General features: G+C 54.6%; 1 protein-coding gene across 1 annotated transcript; it reads left to right on the forward strand.

Annotated features, from left to right (window-relative positions):
- The first annotated feature begins 1,336 nt into the window (after nucleotides 1–1,336).
- On the forward strand, nucleotides 1,337–14,390 carry GATA5 (GATA binding protein 5). The gene is made up of 7 exons (XM_076351698.1): nucleotides 1,337–1,427; nucleotides 2,125–2,727; nucleotides 4,887–5,053; nucleotides 10,656–10,781; nucleotides 11,638–11,725; nucleotides 12,307–12,431; nucleotides 13,478–14,390. The coding sequence occupies exons 2-7, from the start codon at nucleotides 2,208–2,210 to the stop codon at nucleotides 13,631–13,633; spliced, it is 1,182 nt and encodes a 393-aa protein (XP_076207813.1). The 5' UTR covers nucleotides 1,337–1,427; nucleotides 2,125–2,207; the 3' UTR covers nucleotides 13,634–14,390.
- Nucleotides 14,391–15,892: the final 1,502 nt, after the last annotated feature.

A 15,892-nucleotide genomic window follows, 5' to 3' on the forward strand; every position in this document is an offset into this window, starting at 1 on the left:
GCCCGTGGATGAGACTCGCCGAGGCTTTTTTTTTTTTCCTCTGTTTTTCCGGGGAGGAGAGAGCCGGCGCCTTGGGGCAAAGGCGTAAAAATTCCCCCTCACGCCTCGGAGGCAAAACCCGATAACGACGAAATTATTTCCTCGCTCCGGCGGCGGGTGGGGACCGGCCCCACCGCCCGGCACCGGAGGAGAGTTAAATCGCCCAAATTACCCGGGCTAGGCGGGCAGCGGGGACTAAGTGCTCCTTCTCCTCCGGCCGCCCCTTCCCGGGGTCGCCCCGACGGGGAAAAGCGGGGAAAGGGCTTTTGTCCCCGTCGCAAGGCCAGAGGCACTCGGTCGGGGGACTGCAGGGAGAAGGACCCTCTCCGCTGCTCCCCCCGGGGAATAGAAGAGCCCCTGCAAGCGGGGCAATCCGGGGCGGCCGGGGCCCGGCGGCCCCGACGGGACGGTGAGGGGCCGGAGCGCTGCTCTCCGAAACGGCCCGGCCGAGCAGAGCCTCCTTGAGCCCCGGGCACGGCCGGGCCCGGGCAGGCTGCGAGCGGCGCCCCAGCCTCGGCAGGGCCGTGGGCCGCTTGAGAAAGGCAGGGAGGGCTGGGGGGCAGGCTGGTGACCCCCCCACCTTCCCCGTTAGTATGGATTTTATTGCAAAGGAGAGCCGGAGCGCTCGCTCGGAGCAGACCGCCGCCTGGCCACGTCCCCTGCTACCCGAACCCCCCGCCGGAAAAGTTTTCGGTGTGTTCCCCAGCACCCACGGGAGGCCCGGGGCGGGGGGGGGGGGCATCGCCTCCCGCCGGGGTGTCGGAGCGACCCCCAGGAACGCAGCGAGGCCCGCAAAGGAGGGAGCCACCACCCACCCCTCCCCGGGGGGCGGGCGGACACCTCCAACCTTGCGGGGGGGGGGAGGGCAGCCAGCGGGTCCGGGGCGGTGCGGGGCACCCTCGGGGGCCGCATCCTGCCCCCGCTCCACCCGGCGCCCGCGGTCCCGCGCCAGGGGGGAGCCGGCGGGCGCGTCCCCCCCGCCGGGAGCGGAGCCGGCGGGACTTATCCCGTCCCCCCCCCCCGCCGGGAGGCGCCCAATCCTGGCCGGGACCGGGGCTACCCCGCCGGCCGTCACGTGGGCCGGGCCGCACCGGGGCCCGCCGTAAAGAGCCGCCGCCGCCTCCGCCGCCGCCACTTCCCTGCCGGGCGCAGCCAGGGACGCACCCACGGGAGACGGCGGCGGCGGCGGGAGGGGAGGGACCGGGGGAGGGCAGCCCCCCTCTGCCAGGGGGTCCTAGTTGTTTTGTTTTTTCTCCTCCCTCCCCGGTAAACTTTATTCTTCTTATTATTAGTATTATTTTTTATTTTCCTGGGATTTCCCTGGATGGTCTGAGCGAAGCTTCATGCCCACCCGGCAATGCCCGGCTCCGCTCCCGGCCCGCTGCCATGTGAGTACGTGTGCGGGAAGAGCGGCCCGGGAGGGGGGCCGGGGGCGGGATGCTCTTGCGGTGCTCCGCGGTTTCAGCCCTCCGTCCGCACGGAGAGGCCTGCCTGAGGGTTATTTCGCTTTTTAACAAGAAAGCGGCAGCGCTGGTGGATGGGGGACACCTGGGATGCTCCCGGTCCGGGGCCGCTGCCCAGGGCCGCCGGGACCCCGCTCCCTCCCGGCCCGGGCGCCCGAGGGGCCGCGCCGCGGCCGGCCGCCTCCCCGCCAGCAAGACCCCGAGGCGCGCTTCAGGCCCGGGACTCGAAAAAAAGACGGGAAGGGAAATACTTCTGGGGGGGGGGAAAGAAAAAGAAAAGAAAAAAAATTGTTGGGTTTTTTCGACCCCTTGGAAGTGCCCAGGCGGGCGGCGGGGCGGTGGGAAGGTGCCGGCGGTGCCGCTGCCCGTTGCGCGGAGGTTATTTCTCGCCGTGGCTCGGCCGCCGCTCTCGGCCCGGCTGCGCGGGTTTCCCTCGCGGGACGAGCGGACCAGAGGAAAGTTTAAAGGGAAAAAAAAAAATATTACAAATTACAGCCCCTGCTTAAGGCAGGGAAGAGGCGCTTTCGCCGCGGGAAACGCCGGCGGGTGCGAAGGGCCCCGGGCCGGGGTCTCCCGGGGTCTGCCGGGGTCTCAGCCCGCGGCTCTCGGCTCTCCCCCCCAGGTTCCTCTGAGTGAGCGCCTCGGCAACGTCGGGGCGCAGCCGGCCGGGCCCTGAGCAGCCGCCGCCGCCGCCGAGGACGGAACATGTATCAGGGTCTGGCCCTCGCCCCCAACCATGGCCAGTCGGCTTATTCCCACGACTCCAGCAACTTCCTCCACTCGTCGGCCGGCTCGCCCGTCTACGTGCCCACCACCCGGGTACCCTCCGTCCTCCAGACGTTGCCCTACCTGCAAGGCTGCGAGCCGCACCAGAGCCACCTCGCCAACCCCCCGGGCTGGGGGCAGAGCAGCGGCGAGGCCGCCGCTTTCAACGCCGGCAGCCCCCACCCGCCGTCGGGCTTCTCCTACTCCCACAGCCCGCCGGGCAGCAGCCCCCCGGGCCGCGACGGCGCCTACCAGGGGCCCCTGCTGCTGGGCGGCGGGGGCCGAGAGCAGTACGGCAACGCCTTGGTGCGCTCCGTTAACGGGTCCTACTCCAGCCCCTACCCCGCCTACGTGACCCCCGAGATACCGCCTTCCTGGACGGCCGGACACTTTGAGAGCAGCGTGCTGCACAGCCTGCAGACGAGGCAGGCGGCTTTACCCGGCCGCAGGTCCACCTTCGGTAGGTCGCCGTCGGCCCTCACCGTCGCCTCGGGGCGCCGGGTCGTTTCCCGGCTCTCGGCGCCGGGTCGGAGCCATCCCCATCCCCCCCCCACCCCTCACCCCCGCCCCCGGCGTGTTGGTGGCCCGGCCCCGGGGTGAGCTGCCCCGCTGCCATTCCCGACGGGAAAGGAGGGGATGATTTTATCCAGGGATGGAGAGATGGTCCGGGCACGGGGTGTGTGTGGCTGACCCGGGACAGAGGTGATATGGGAGGGGGGGGGGGGGCTGTGTGTGTGACACGAAGGGCAAAGACCACGTTTCAAAGGAGAGCAATTCCCCCGCAGGACAGAGGAGCAGAGGCCGTTCAACCCCTTCCCGCCCCCACCCCCACGATATCTCCTTCCCACAATATCGACTTTGTGCCTGTGTTTCAATACTTACCCTTGTGTTTAAATTAGCGGGGCAGATTTATAGCTCCCTCCCTTTTAAGTAATTTATTGTGGTAAATTAGTTTATATTTGAACAGACTCTCGGTCTCCTAATTCGCCTTCGCCCAAACAGGTCCGCAGCTGCATCGCTCTGCGGCCTTTGGAGAGACACTGAAACGCACTCAGGCGTTGAACAATAAACCCCACTTCAATTCGTTTGCATCCACACCGGAGAGTCCTTTTAAACCAAGCCCCGAGCAAATAAAGTTTTGGGCTTGATTTAAAAGGACTCTCCGTGCGCAGGGTTTATAGCCCCGGGGGTATTTCACCATCCTCCTCCGGCGGTGGTTTGCAAAGTCCTTTAAAAGCCACTTCAAGATCTCAGCCGCGTTATCATCTTTACTGCGGTGAACCGAATTATCTTATCTTTACCCCAAGAACAAAGTTAAACCAGGGAAGCAGCCCCCCTCCCCGCCGAGCTGCCTCCCCGGCTCGGCGTTTCCTCCCACGCCGGAGGTGCTCGGGAGCAGTTTCTTTCCAGGATTTTCTCTTTGTCTGGGAAAATCCGTTGCGTGGTGCGGGAAGGGATCGCCCCGGTCCTGCCGAGGGAGGTGATGGCGCAGAAATCTCTTCTGCGTTTTGAATTTGGTGGTTTGGGATCCGGAATAGTGGCCGCCGTCCTCTCTGCCGTTTATTTTTGCTCTTGAATAGTGTAAACCGCTCTTAAGTAGCGTAAACTATTCTTTTTTCATTTAATGAATTATTGCAACTTTTTTCTTTTTTTACTTTTTACATTTTATTTTTATTTTCCATTTTGCCCTTTTTAATTTTTGTTCTTTTCCCTTTTTCTTTCCGTTGGACCATTATTAATACGATCGAAGATGAAAAGAAAAAAAATACGAGCGTATTTTTCTTCGAAAGAAAATAACATTCCAGGCGGATGAATTTATTTCAAAAAGAGAGGGAAAAGCCGCAGGAGGAAAAAGACCGACTCTCAATCGAGGGGTCCCTCGCTTTTGCTCCGGGCTGCCCGTTTGCCGCGGAGCCGCGCTCGGGGCAGAGACGGACCGGGGACGGAGCTCGGAGCGGGCGGCTCCGCGGCTTCTTCCCGGGGCTTTCGGAGTGGGAGAAAAGCGAGGAATAGCCTCGCTAGCAGGAGTCTGGGGCCGCGGGCGGCCGGTGATGCTCTCCCGGGGAGCCCCGGGCTCCCCACGGCTGCCGGCCCGGCCGGCGCGGGGCGAGCGGAGCCGCAGCCCGGCGTTGCTCCATGGGCAGCCCCGAGCCTTCCCCAGCCGGACCGTCCCCACCGGCCAGCGACCACCGCACCTTGATGGAAATCAGGAAAAGCTCCCCGTTTTGCCCCCCTCATGATAATTTAATTTTGCAGCCCGGGCTGCGCCGGGCGCAGGGTTAACACCGCGCTCTCCCGCTGATGGGCTCCCGTTCCCATCCCAGGGAGACCCCAGCCGCGCTCAGCTCTTCGGGATCTTTTGGGGTGGGGATGGGGGATATTCTGTTTTTGAGCGAAATATTATAAGATTAAGGTGTGGGGGGAATAAAGGGGTTTGGTCCACACTTTGCAGAGTGGAGGTAAACTCCCTCCGGGCAGGGATTGTCCCTGGCAGAGGAGTAGCAGGGCACAGAGAATTAGGGACCTTCTCCTGCAGGGTCCCCGTGGGCAGCCCGGCCCCGGGTGGCCCTGTGCGGTGGGGACGGCTCCTGACCCGCACGCCTTGGGTGTCTCTTCCAGAGTACCTGGAGGAGTTCCCCGGGGACGGCCGGGAGTGCGTGAACTGCGGGGCCATGTCCACGCCGCTCTGGAGGAAGGATGGCACCGGGCACTACCTGTGCAACGCCTGCGGGCTCTACCACAAAATGAACGGCATCAACCGGCCGCTCAAGCCACAGAAGAGGCTGGTAAGAGGGGGAAACCCCGCAGGGATCCCCTGCTCCACCCGGGGGGTGGCTGGAGGGCAGGAGCCGGGGGGCTGTTGCAGTGTCTGCGCTGTCGGGGTCTCCGTATTTGTGTTAGGCCCTGTTTGACCCTTGGTTCTCCCATGAATAAAATGCCATCAGCACCGGCAGGAGCCCCTTGTTGCGGTGCAGAGCCGGCTCGGGTCAGGAGGAGCGGAGTGAAGCTGGGGGGGGATTGCCGCCCTGGCACGGCTGGTGGGCAGCGCGGAGACGGGGCAGCAGGGACCGGAGGGGTCCCGGGGCTGCACGACGGGGCTGCACCACAGCCGAGCGGGGGCCGATCAGCCCTGCCTGCGGTCCGGGGCTCTACGGGCCTCCTCCAGCTCCGTTCCGGCAGCAGGCACGTTGCTTTTTATTCTGTAATAATTACTATTATTATTTCCTAGTTCTTCATGCAGACTCACGTGGTCTAGGCAGGGTAGATGAACAGGAGACAGGGCTGATCCTGAGCTGGCCCAGGCAAGTTTGTGGCCACTCACATTGGGAGCAGGATGGGGCCCAGTTCCCCTGCTGCCTTCACCCGCCCGCCTAAGGGGGGAATTTGGGGTTTGATAGTTCCCGGTTTCTCTGCAGGTTAAAGCATTATTTCCCCCCCACAACATGGTATCGGGCTTCCTCCAATTGGGATCCCATCGTGAGAGAGGAAAGGCGCCTCCTTTTTTTTTTGTAGAGTCGCTTTGGGATGTTTAAATTTGGTGGTAACAGTTTTGGTTTCAGAGCCTGTCATCAGAAGCCGTCATTACAAACAGGATGTTTGTCGGAGCCGTGCCGGGGAACAGCTGGGAGCTCCTTTTGCTTTCGCTCAGGGCGTATTCCCGTAGTTATTTTTTTGCATTGCAAAACAAATTATTAGCAATAACCCAACAGTGACAAGTTTCTGTGTAAGAAAACCGTAAAAAAAAAAAAAGTTGGGATTGAACAAGATGTTTCATTCTGATTCCGATCCCTGAAATATGGCTCTGGATTTGCAAAATGAAATGAGCAGCGGCTCCATGGAAAATCACCCTGTTTTGTTCATCAATCAAAATCGAGGCATTCCTGTGAAACATTTAGCATTATCCGACATGATTTGCCTGTCTCACCAAAACCCTCCTGGTCTCCTTTAATGTAATGACATTAAATCTGCACCCCGGCAGCGGGCTCTGGTCGCTGCTGCGCTGCAAATCTCGGAGCTACACTGCTGATTTCTTCAGAGCAAATACGATCCGTGCATAGACAGATAGGTGCAAACCAACTTAAATCCAACTCCGCATTTCATACTGGCATCAAAATGTGGCACTGGGTGAATTTCCAGGGTTTTTTTGAACAGCTTTTCCCCAAAGGAATTGGAGAGATCTCGCTGCTATTCAGTATTTTATTTCGGTGCGTGGGAAGGGAGCCAGCCTTGCGTTGCCTGCACCCTGCCCACGTGGTGCAGGCAGTGCTCGGGAACCCCGAGCTCCCTGCCTGCTCCTCTGTCATTGCTGGCAGAGCCCCATACGTAGCACCCGTGAGGCATTTTTCGGCAAATATTTCAACAAAGTTTTCTGGTGGAGAATGCTGGTTCGCAGAATTAAGACCGTTTCCCAGGGATGAGCAAATCTTGCCAGGAATTATCAAAGCAATTCCAACCTTTTTTATTATTATTTTGGCAATCAATACAATAATGATAAAGCCCAAATGAAAGAGCTGATTCTTATCCAGGGGAAATGTTTCAGTAAGGTTGAAATACTTGAGGGGATTTTGTTTTATGGATTAGAAAAGAGGCTGCAATTTTGACTTTCCATCCTGACTTTGGAATGAAACATTTCAAAATCTTGGATTTTCCCAAGGGTTTGAAATGTCATGTTGCAACAAGTTCTGCCCCATTGGAGGAAGGGGGATCCACTGATGGTGGACAAGAGGGTGCCAGGCGTACTCCGTAAATCCACCATCGAGGGAGCAACCTGCACCTCGGTGGCTTGGGATGTTTCTTCCCCCGAACGATTTCCATGGCGGGGGATGTCTTCCCTGCTCCTAACCTCACCTGCATGGGCTGGGTGGGAGCAGAGCAGTGAACGCAGAGACACACCATTGCTCTAGGAACGATGAAATCAGCTGTTTCACAATGCGGTGAAATACAGACATGGGAAGGAAAAATGGTTGCTTTTGTCCTTTACGTTACGACCTTTGTTCTGTAAGTAGATGCCACGCTGGGAGTTATTCTGATTTCTGTTTTCACAAAGCAAAGTCCCGCTGAAAGCCCTGGAGAACGCAACGTGGCCCAGATAACACTGCGGGAATGACGTCCTGCAGCTCAGTAGCGCTCAGCCTGCTTGTGTGTGTGAGAGGGCGAGCAGTAGTAGTGTAGTTTCCAGTTCATTTTTTGTTTCTTTTGTTGAGATAAGGGCAACATCCTCCACACAGCAGGGACAGCCGTTTTGCTACAGCCTGTGTCTGGATTCAAAGCACTGTGGCTTTCGGCAGAAAGGATTTATCTTCGAGGAGGGTGGAAGCAGCACTTTATTTTCGGCAGTATCTTTTCTAGCCAAAATTTCTTGGCACATTTCACAGGATGATACCTTAGACCCAGTCCTAAAAGCCAAATCACTTTTACCATCCAGGAGCAGCCGCTGAAGCATCCTTGCGCATGCAATTTCCCCGTGTTAGGAGCAGAGCTGCACTGCACGGTGCAGCAAGGGGGGGCAGATGCAGCAGCCGTCCTGTGCTCAGCAGCTCCCACGCCGTCCTGAGTTGAAGGACTAACCTGGAGTTGAGTTTTGCTGGCTTGGCTCAGGGGGTGTTTTTTCAGCCTGGCCTTTTTTACAGTTTGCAATGCATAGTGGGTTTGGTGACACTTTTGGGGAAGGTGGGGATGGGACTGATCACAGCCCTGGGACAACCTGATAGGACCCTAGAGCTGTGCAGCGTTCGTGGTGTGTGCCTTGGCTTCCTCCCGGCCATCAGTTCCTGCGGCTCCCTTGTCCTCCGAGGTGTGGGTTTTCCCAGAGCCGTGATAGCAAAGGCGAATCTCAGATGCTGCTGCTGCCTTTGGCTCTGAGCCTCAGATCTGCCCACTTTCAGGAACTGAGCTCGGGTGTCTCAGCACACTTTGCTTCAACCTCTTTCCTATCGACACCAGGTCCCCTTCGTCCTGCTGGCAAGGGAGGCAGAGGAGCACTGATTAAATCTGGGGGTTCAGAGGCTTCTTTTTTTCCTGTGAAACCCTGTGGTTTCATTTCCACCTTTGAAAAGGAGGTGAAGCAAAGTGTCTGATGGCTTTGGGCTCCCTCAGAAGGACCTGCCCTGCTGGCTCTGAATTTTTTGGGCTCTCCAAGCAGCACTCGCACACGGTTGATTCGATAGGCACCAACTCACCATTCCTTGAGCTTATCAGCAACACTTGGCTGTCAAGCCTGGTCTGTGAAGAGTTTTTGTTTGAGTGTATGCTGCATTTGTATAAATAAACACTGGAGCACAATGTTGAAGTCAACAACTTCCTAGACAAGGTCAGAATGGTACAAAGGCAGCCGGGTGGAGGCAAGCAGAAATGCATTTTCTTTTAAGGGAACTGCTGGGAAACCAGCAATAAAGTATTGTACCCTTGTCCTTCAGTGAGCAACAGTAGCCTTGACCGTCTCTTTCTTGCTAAGCGGGCAGGTTGTGGTGCAGGGCCAGGTTCTCACAGGGTTTCTGGGGTTTATATTGTAATACTTAGCTGTGGAGGATGGTTTCTGCTCCCCCTGGCTGTGCGAGGAGGAGGCAGCCCACAGAGTGATGTGCAGGAGATGCAGAAGGCATGTGCCGCTGCCCCAGCAGAAAGCCCACGAGCAGGCCGTGATGGCAGGGCGGGCAGAGCTCTGGCAGGGCTGGCATTGCCCTTGGGCCACCGGAGCCACAGGTCTCATTGCCACCTCGTCTGCAAGCCGCGGACAAAGCGTTGTATGAAATAGGGACAGCGTGTCCCTCCCTCCCAGGGGCCTGCGGTGGCCCAGAAATCTCGGGGCTTTCCAAAGGGCTTTGTGTTGGCCTTCCTCCATCCACAGGCAATGACAGATCTCACCAGCTCATGCCGGGCACAGTTACCCCAGGGCTGAGTGCCTCCAAATTCCCCTCTGCACCCGCAGCAGGAGCTGGACCTCAGAGCCCCTTGCACCCGTTGGGTGCTCAGCACCTCCCTCTGCTCCCATCAGGGCTGAGGTCCCTCCTGGTTGCAGGGGTGAACGGCACAGCCCCGGCAGCTGAAAGGCTTTAAGGAAGCTCTGTAGCAGCTCCAGGATCTTGCTGTGACAGCATGTCCCATATTAGGGACAAGGATTGCTGCCCCCTCCTCTGTGCCAGGCTTGTCAGCTCACACGTCGGTGTATTATTATTTTTGCCTGGTTATTTCTTGAAAGCTAAATAATTTCCAAAGCAATACTGTTATTTGCAAATAGTTGCTGAGACCTCTTTGCTGAGCAACGCGTGAATCAAAGCTTGGGCATGTCACTTGTGTCTCTTGAAACTCAAAGCTGATCTTTATTTGACTGCTAATCTTGTAAAAACATTTCATTTTTATTCCTACTCTTCCCACCTCATTCGTCATATTGCTCAGTCATGATATCAAGCAATAATGGACGAATAAACAAACGAGGAGTTCCTTATTGCTTGCATCACCTATCATCTGCCTTTGAGAGGAATCAAAGTGATTTTTCTCAAGGCTGAAGAACGTATTCAAACACCTGAATGTGGAGAGCTTGTGATATTACTTGTGTCACTGGTATCTTATACTTAGTGAAGTCTTTTGTTAAAATAGTTTCAATACCTAGTGTTAAGAGACTTTCAAATGAAATGCCTATTGAGCTGACAAGTCTGTCTATAGAGACTTGTGAATTTTCCAGTGGCGTGGAGTACAGTTGTCAGAAATGAGTTTGCTGCTTCTGCCAGAATATTTTCCTTCTCCATTTGGAAGTATTAACATTTCAGAGCCAGCGATCACTGCACTCGCAAAATAAGTCATTAATTAACATTTGCACGGTGTTCCGTCAGCCTGTAAGAGAACAGATTATCTGCGAGACACGCAAAGAATAACCTCCCTGGTCCCATCATGGGCCAGTTCAGTTTGGTTCTGCTCAGTTCAGCCAATTGATTCCAGTTGTCTTAAACCAGAGATTAATTGGGATGTTGCTAACTTTAGTGGTAGTTCTGAGTACAGAAAAACAGAAGAGTTCGCTTAAAGCATGACGAGTTTTCTTCGTGTGCTTAAAGCCTGGCTGGCATTTTCCATCTCTTTCTCCATCTGAGTGGATCTCCTGGAGGAAAGTTCTCTCTGCTCTGAGTCTCGATCACTTCCAGCAGATTTCTTGGAAGTTTGTGAAATGAGTTGCAAGGATATTTGCCAGGTTTACCAAGCTCAATAAAAAAAGCACTTGCAAATTGGAGTGATCTCATTTGAATGTAATTTCTTTGATCTGAATTTGGCTATCGTGTGTGTTTCACATTTTTCAGGAAATAGCTGAAATTACAGATTTTATTTTTATATGAAAGGAAACTTCCCAATTAATCATTCCTATGTGTGCATTCATGTGTGTGTTCGCTTGTTTTTAAGTCTTCATCTAGACGTGCTGGCCTATGTTGCACTAACTGCCACACAACCAATACCACCCTCTGGAGAAGGAACGCCGAAGGGGAGCCCGTCTGCAACGCCTGCGGGTTGTACATGAAGCTCCACGGGGTGAGGAGTGCGTCCGCACTGGGAGGGACCCTTTGGGCACTGGGATCACCGCCCAGCAGTTCCAGGATATCAGATCTGGAGGGACCAGACTCTAGACTGGACCCAGAAGAGCCGTAACCCAGTCCTGTCTCCTTGAACAGTTAAAAGCTCAGTCTACTGAGGTTCTCCAGAATAAGGCTGAGGGGGTACTGGAACACTCTCAGGAGGTACCTGCATAGAGGAGAGATTTCTGGCACTGGGTGGCTCTTAATTAGGTTGTTTGCCAAGTTACTCCCCAAAGAGAAAGCTTACCAGGCTCCAGTAGCTGGAGACTGAAGCTCCCCAAACCTAGACTGGAGATAAGGAGCATATTTCTTCTAGATGTGGTAATTAAGAATGTGTGAAGGATGCTAAGGAGTCCACATGGAGGCTGGCTGATAACATTTATCCACAGAGGATGGGAACTGTTGGTAACGTCCATCAGCCAAAGAGGAGACTTCATCCCTCCATATAGGCCTCTTCAAACTTCTGCCATAAAGGTTAAAGTCTCTTTATCCCATGACCGTTCCCTCCGAGCCATGTAGGCTCTCAGTCTGTCAGTGTAATTTAATAGGGCCCTGTCATAAAGGTCGCTAATAAATCAGGAAAAGGAAAATAGGAAGTAAAGGAAAAAACAAAATTTGTGGGAAAGCCTTAGCTGTTAGCCTTATACATCTTCCAGCCAAGGCCTGCTGCAGAGAAAAATAGCACTTAGTGAAGGACAAGGACTTTAGGTGCTTTGCATGAGCTACAGCACGTAAATAAGAGAGCAACACGTGTGTGGGAAGGAGCTAAGTAAAATACAATATTAATGATTCCAAACTTTATGAATGTCAAGGTACCACGACCTCTGGCCATGAAAAAGGAAAGCATCCAGACGAGGAAAAGGAAGCCTAAAAACATTATCAAAGGCAAAACCTCAACAGGTACAGTGCTGCTATGATCCATCACGGGGGCTTGGAGCACAGTTCACCTCAACATGTCTTCTGCAAGAAATTACAATAATTAGAAAATAATATTGTGATTTTTTCCCTGATGATTGCTTTAGATGTAGGGCCTGTATTTATGCCTAGCTCTCATGTGGAAGGAGGATGCTGGGTGGGAAATCTCACTGCTGTCATATTCCCATGAGGTTCCTCTGCGCTGTGGGCACCCAGCTCCAGCCCAGCAGTGCTCGTGTTCAAGCAGATCTGGGCTAAATTGAGTAATGGGAAAAAACAGGGCTGGGAACGGTGTATTAAAGAGTTGAGGGGAAGGTATCACGACGCATTCAACGTTAGCCCATCCGGCCTGTACCAGGACCAGCACTGCCAGGCTGTGAAAGGGTGCTCCTCCTCCTCCATCAACATCTTGGCAGCCAAATACAAAGCCTTACCCTGACAGAGATGCGGTGGAGAAAGAGAACAGTAGAGTCGTGCCATGAGATGTGATGGTAGCCACTAAAATAAAAATTTCCTTAAGTGCAGCACCTATGTTGCTTCACCATCCTGTACCGATTGTCTTCCAGGGTCTACAACTTCGGCCACTAACTCCCCTTCTTCCATTACGAACTCAGACAGCACGGTCACTTTAAAGTCAGAGCCCAGCGCGACCTCGCAGTATCCCGGACAAACCATCGTGTCGGTGTCCCAGGTAAGGCACAGGGGCCCGCAGCCATCGCCTGCTGGGGTGGATGCTCCACACACCTCAGTAGTCACTGACCTGGGGTGCCCTGATGAGGCTAAGCAATTAGGTCATTGCACTGGGGGTCACCAGCCTGATGGACTGCCTCAGACTGAGGAAAGCAGGGAGCCAAGATGTTGCAGACCAGGAAGGGCTCCAGCCTGTTGGCTCCCCATCGGCTCTTCCATCTTGCAGTGGGGAACTGGGAGGTCCAAGCCCTGCTGCCGTGGAGGCTATCGGTGGCGAACCAGCTTCGGCACCTAGCTGGGTTTAATTCCCATCTCCTGCCATGAAATCCTGGGAGTTACAACCCTGTCGAGTTGGTGGGATCAGCCCAGGGTGGAAACCTCTGTAGCTCCCAAGAAAAGGCTCCCTGGGCATACGTTATCCGCACTTTATAGCCCTGAGGTACTCAGTGCTCACAGAGCTGTAATGCTGTCAGAGACCCCAGATTGCAAGGCTGTGTTTCTGGCCCGAGGATTTCTTTGGGGCAGGTTGCTATTTTGTCTTGGCAGAGGGAAAAATGGCTCTAAATCAACCCGCACATCAAAATCTTGTGACCCAGTACTATCTTTATGCTGGGTCTAAGCCCTCCTCGAGCTGGATATGCATGCATGGAGGGGAAGCTCAGCTCCAGTGCCCGAGCGCCAGGCATGGCACCAGCTGCGCTGTAGGGGAGAGGGGTTTTTTTGCCTGAAACAGTTAAATCTGATGGTGCTGTGCTCTTAAAAATTATACGTACACCTAGAGATCTCCAAACTGGACATGTTTAGTCAATAAATAAATGCAGATGGGCCCAGGATGCCTCCTCCCCGCTTGTTCCTTGTGCTTGCTGGGGATGGAGCACCCTTCCTGCCCGGCTCCAGGATGCTCCAAAGGGCAGCAGTAGCATCAGGGATAACCCACCATGTCCGTAATCCATCCAAGTCCTACCACTGCGTTACGACAAGGGGGAGAGTGACCCATTGGCTAATAACAGGCTTTCTAATGACTTTCTGCTTCCCTCCCTGGGGCAGGCACAGAGCCAGTCAGATGAGGCGCTGGCCGGCGGCCACGGCGAGTTCAAATTCGAGCCCGAGGACTACACCTTCTCCCCCACCACCATGGCCCCTCAGCCTGGGCTGAGCGTGCCGCTCCGGCAGGACTCCTGGTGCGCCCTGGCGCTTGCCTAGAAACCCCCAATCTCTGGCAAAAAGCCTCGGGACCAACGTTTTCAGCTGGCCCTGCAAACGGCCGACGGGCAGGAGGACGGGCTGCCCTAGTGCTTTGGGACTGCGGGGTGTCGAGCCGCGGCCAGAGGACAGGTTTCTCTTGGAGGATGCGCGTGGAAAACGCTGGCTGGACGGGGCCGGGATGGCCCCCGCTGTGGCACCAGATCCCCAAAAAGCTCATCCTCAGCCAGAGCAACACAGGGTTGGCTCCCTGAGGCCGGAGCCCCGGGGCCACCTCCGTTTTCCCGGGGAAAGCCTTCCTCCTTTGAGATGAAACCAGCAAATAAATGCATCCCAGAATCTATGTTTATTCGCAGTGATTTCTCCCTCCTATGACTCCTCTGTGTGCAATTTATTCCACTTTCCAATAAAGACTGTAATAACATGGCACCAAATAACTTAATTTTATTAAAATGTAAACTGTGTGGCCTCCCTTATGTTTTATTGGCCACAACAGGAAGAAAAGAGAAAAAAAAAAAGCAACAGTTGTTTTAAACATTTACTGTTTTATATTAAAAACGGTCATCTCTATGGAGTGTTAGCTTCTGAAGCGTTTAGCGTATCAACACTGAGCTGATGAGTCATACATGAAATAAACACGCTGCTCTTCCCTTTCCAGCTCCAAAGAAAGATTTTTTTATTATTATTTTAGGCAAACTACATGACAAAAATGGTCAAAACCTCCCAATAATAAAAGAATACTGAAATGCTGTTTTTCTTTCGTATTTCCTGATTGTTTTTTATACTGCCAACTCAGAGCATTAGAAAATCAGAAGTTAGTCTTCCAAAAGTTAAGAGAAGGGTTTGAGGGACAGAAAAATACAATGATGTGTCGGAGGTATATTTGTTTGTATCCAGTCTTGGGGATGTTTTGAATGGAGGATTTCCAGCTTTCAGCCATGCAGGGCATAGATTCCTTTTTAATTATTTTAACGAAAGCCAAGTAGAAAATAATTTCTTGGAGCTGAGCTGTAGCAAAAGATCATCAGTGATGCAAAACCCACAGCACACTTCCAAAAGCTGGCAACAGCGTGTTTCTACAGCTTCTCGGAGCTGCCCCGGGGAGGTGGGCGATGGGGAGGTATGCTCTGCTGGGGGCACGCAGGGGGGGCCTGAAGCTCCAGAGGAGACTGGGGGTGAGGAGAAGACCATACTAAGGAGGGGAGATGGGTGGGAAATGAAGGGGGAGCAAGGTCATGAAGTTACTTCCATGGCCTGCTTTATTTGTTATTTCTAAATAAAATCCCCAGCCTGGCTGGATGGCTATTTATGGCCAGGAAGCCGTCAAGTAATAGTTCCTTAATATAGAAGTTGACCTGTCCAGGGCTTCCTGGAGCAACTCTTCCTCTTGTCAGAAGAGATTGATCACTTGATTTTTATTATAAACAACAGGCTAAAGATGATCAGGGAGAGTGAATCTGACATCAAGTCGCGACTCAGCTGAGATGGAGGATGGTGCTTTCCACCATGCAACCCTTGCTGGAAGAAAGGAGATGCTCCAGGCACTGGGGAGCATCAGTCCCCTCCAGTGCTGCCATAGCTCAGCGGCTGGTCCCGCAACGTAGCCCTGTGCGGACATGGGGGGTTTCAAGCCACCCTTTTATCAAAGCCCATGGATGAAAACTGTCTTTGGAGGAGTTTTTCTTGTGCCTCCAGAGCTCTATTAGCAGCTTGCATCATGCCAAGCTCCAGTGCTGGGGCAGGGGCTGTCACGGAGGGGCATCCCTCCAGTGCTGGGCTCGGCAGTGGCACAGCCTGTTTGCACGGCCGGGCTCTCACCATGGATCGGCGTCTCCACCGTTTGTTTTTCCACTCTCCGGCCTGCCGACATCCGCAGCAGAGCCAGGCACAGCTGTGCAGCGGATAAGCCAGCAGCACGGGGCTGGCGGGGTGACACCGTCCCCGAATCCAGCCCAAACTCTTCCTTTGGGTGTCAGGAAAACGGGTAATGTGGCCTGGGCTCAGGCGACCTGCAGGCGCCCGGAGTGACGTGTCGGGACACGGGCGGGCAGGAGGCAGCAGGAGCCCTGGGCGTAGCACAAGTAATGCTCCCGGGCAGCTCCCCAAACCCCAAGTTTTCCAGGCAAAAAAAAAGGCAGAGCAACACAAGTCGTGGCAAGATGATTTCTATGGATGATGGCAGGGGGTCCTTGCTTTTTCGTCTGCGTGACCCCAAGGGGGAGAGTTATTTTAAAGGCAAACAAGAAGACCCAAACAATG

This window comes from Aptenodytes patagonicus, chromosome 14 (assembly GCF_965638725.1).
Source record: "Aptenodytes patagonicus chromosome 14, bAptPat1.pri.cur, whole genome shotgun sequence".
NCBI classification, from domain to species: Eukaryota; Metazoa; Chordata; class Aves; order Sphenisciformes; family Spheniscidae; genus Aptenodytes; species Aptenodytes patagonicus.

Excerpts from the sequence above, each read along its gene's own strand:
- GATA5 (XM_076351698.1), top strand. The coding sequence starts at position 2,208 with ATGTATCAGGGTCTGGCCCTCGCCCCCAACCATGGCCAGTCGGCTTAT. Across the intron at positions 5,054-10,655 it reads TCAAGCCACAGAAGAGGCTG|TCTTCATCTAGACGTGCTGG; the intron begins GTAAGAGGGGGA and ends CTTGTTTTTAAG. Across the intron at positions 11,726-12,306 it reads CAAAGGCAAAACCTCAACAG|GGTCTACAACTTCGGCCACT; the intron begins GTACAGTGCTGC and ends ATTGTCTTCCAG.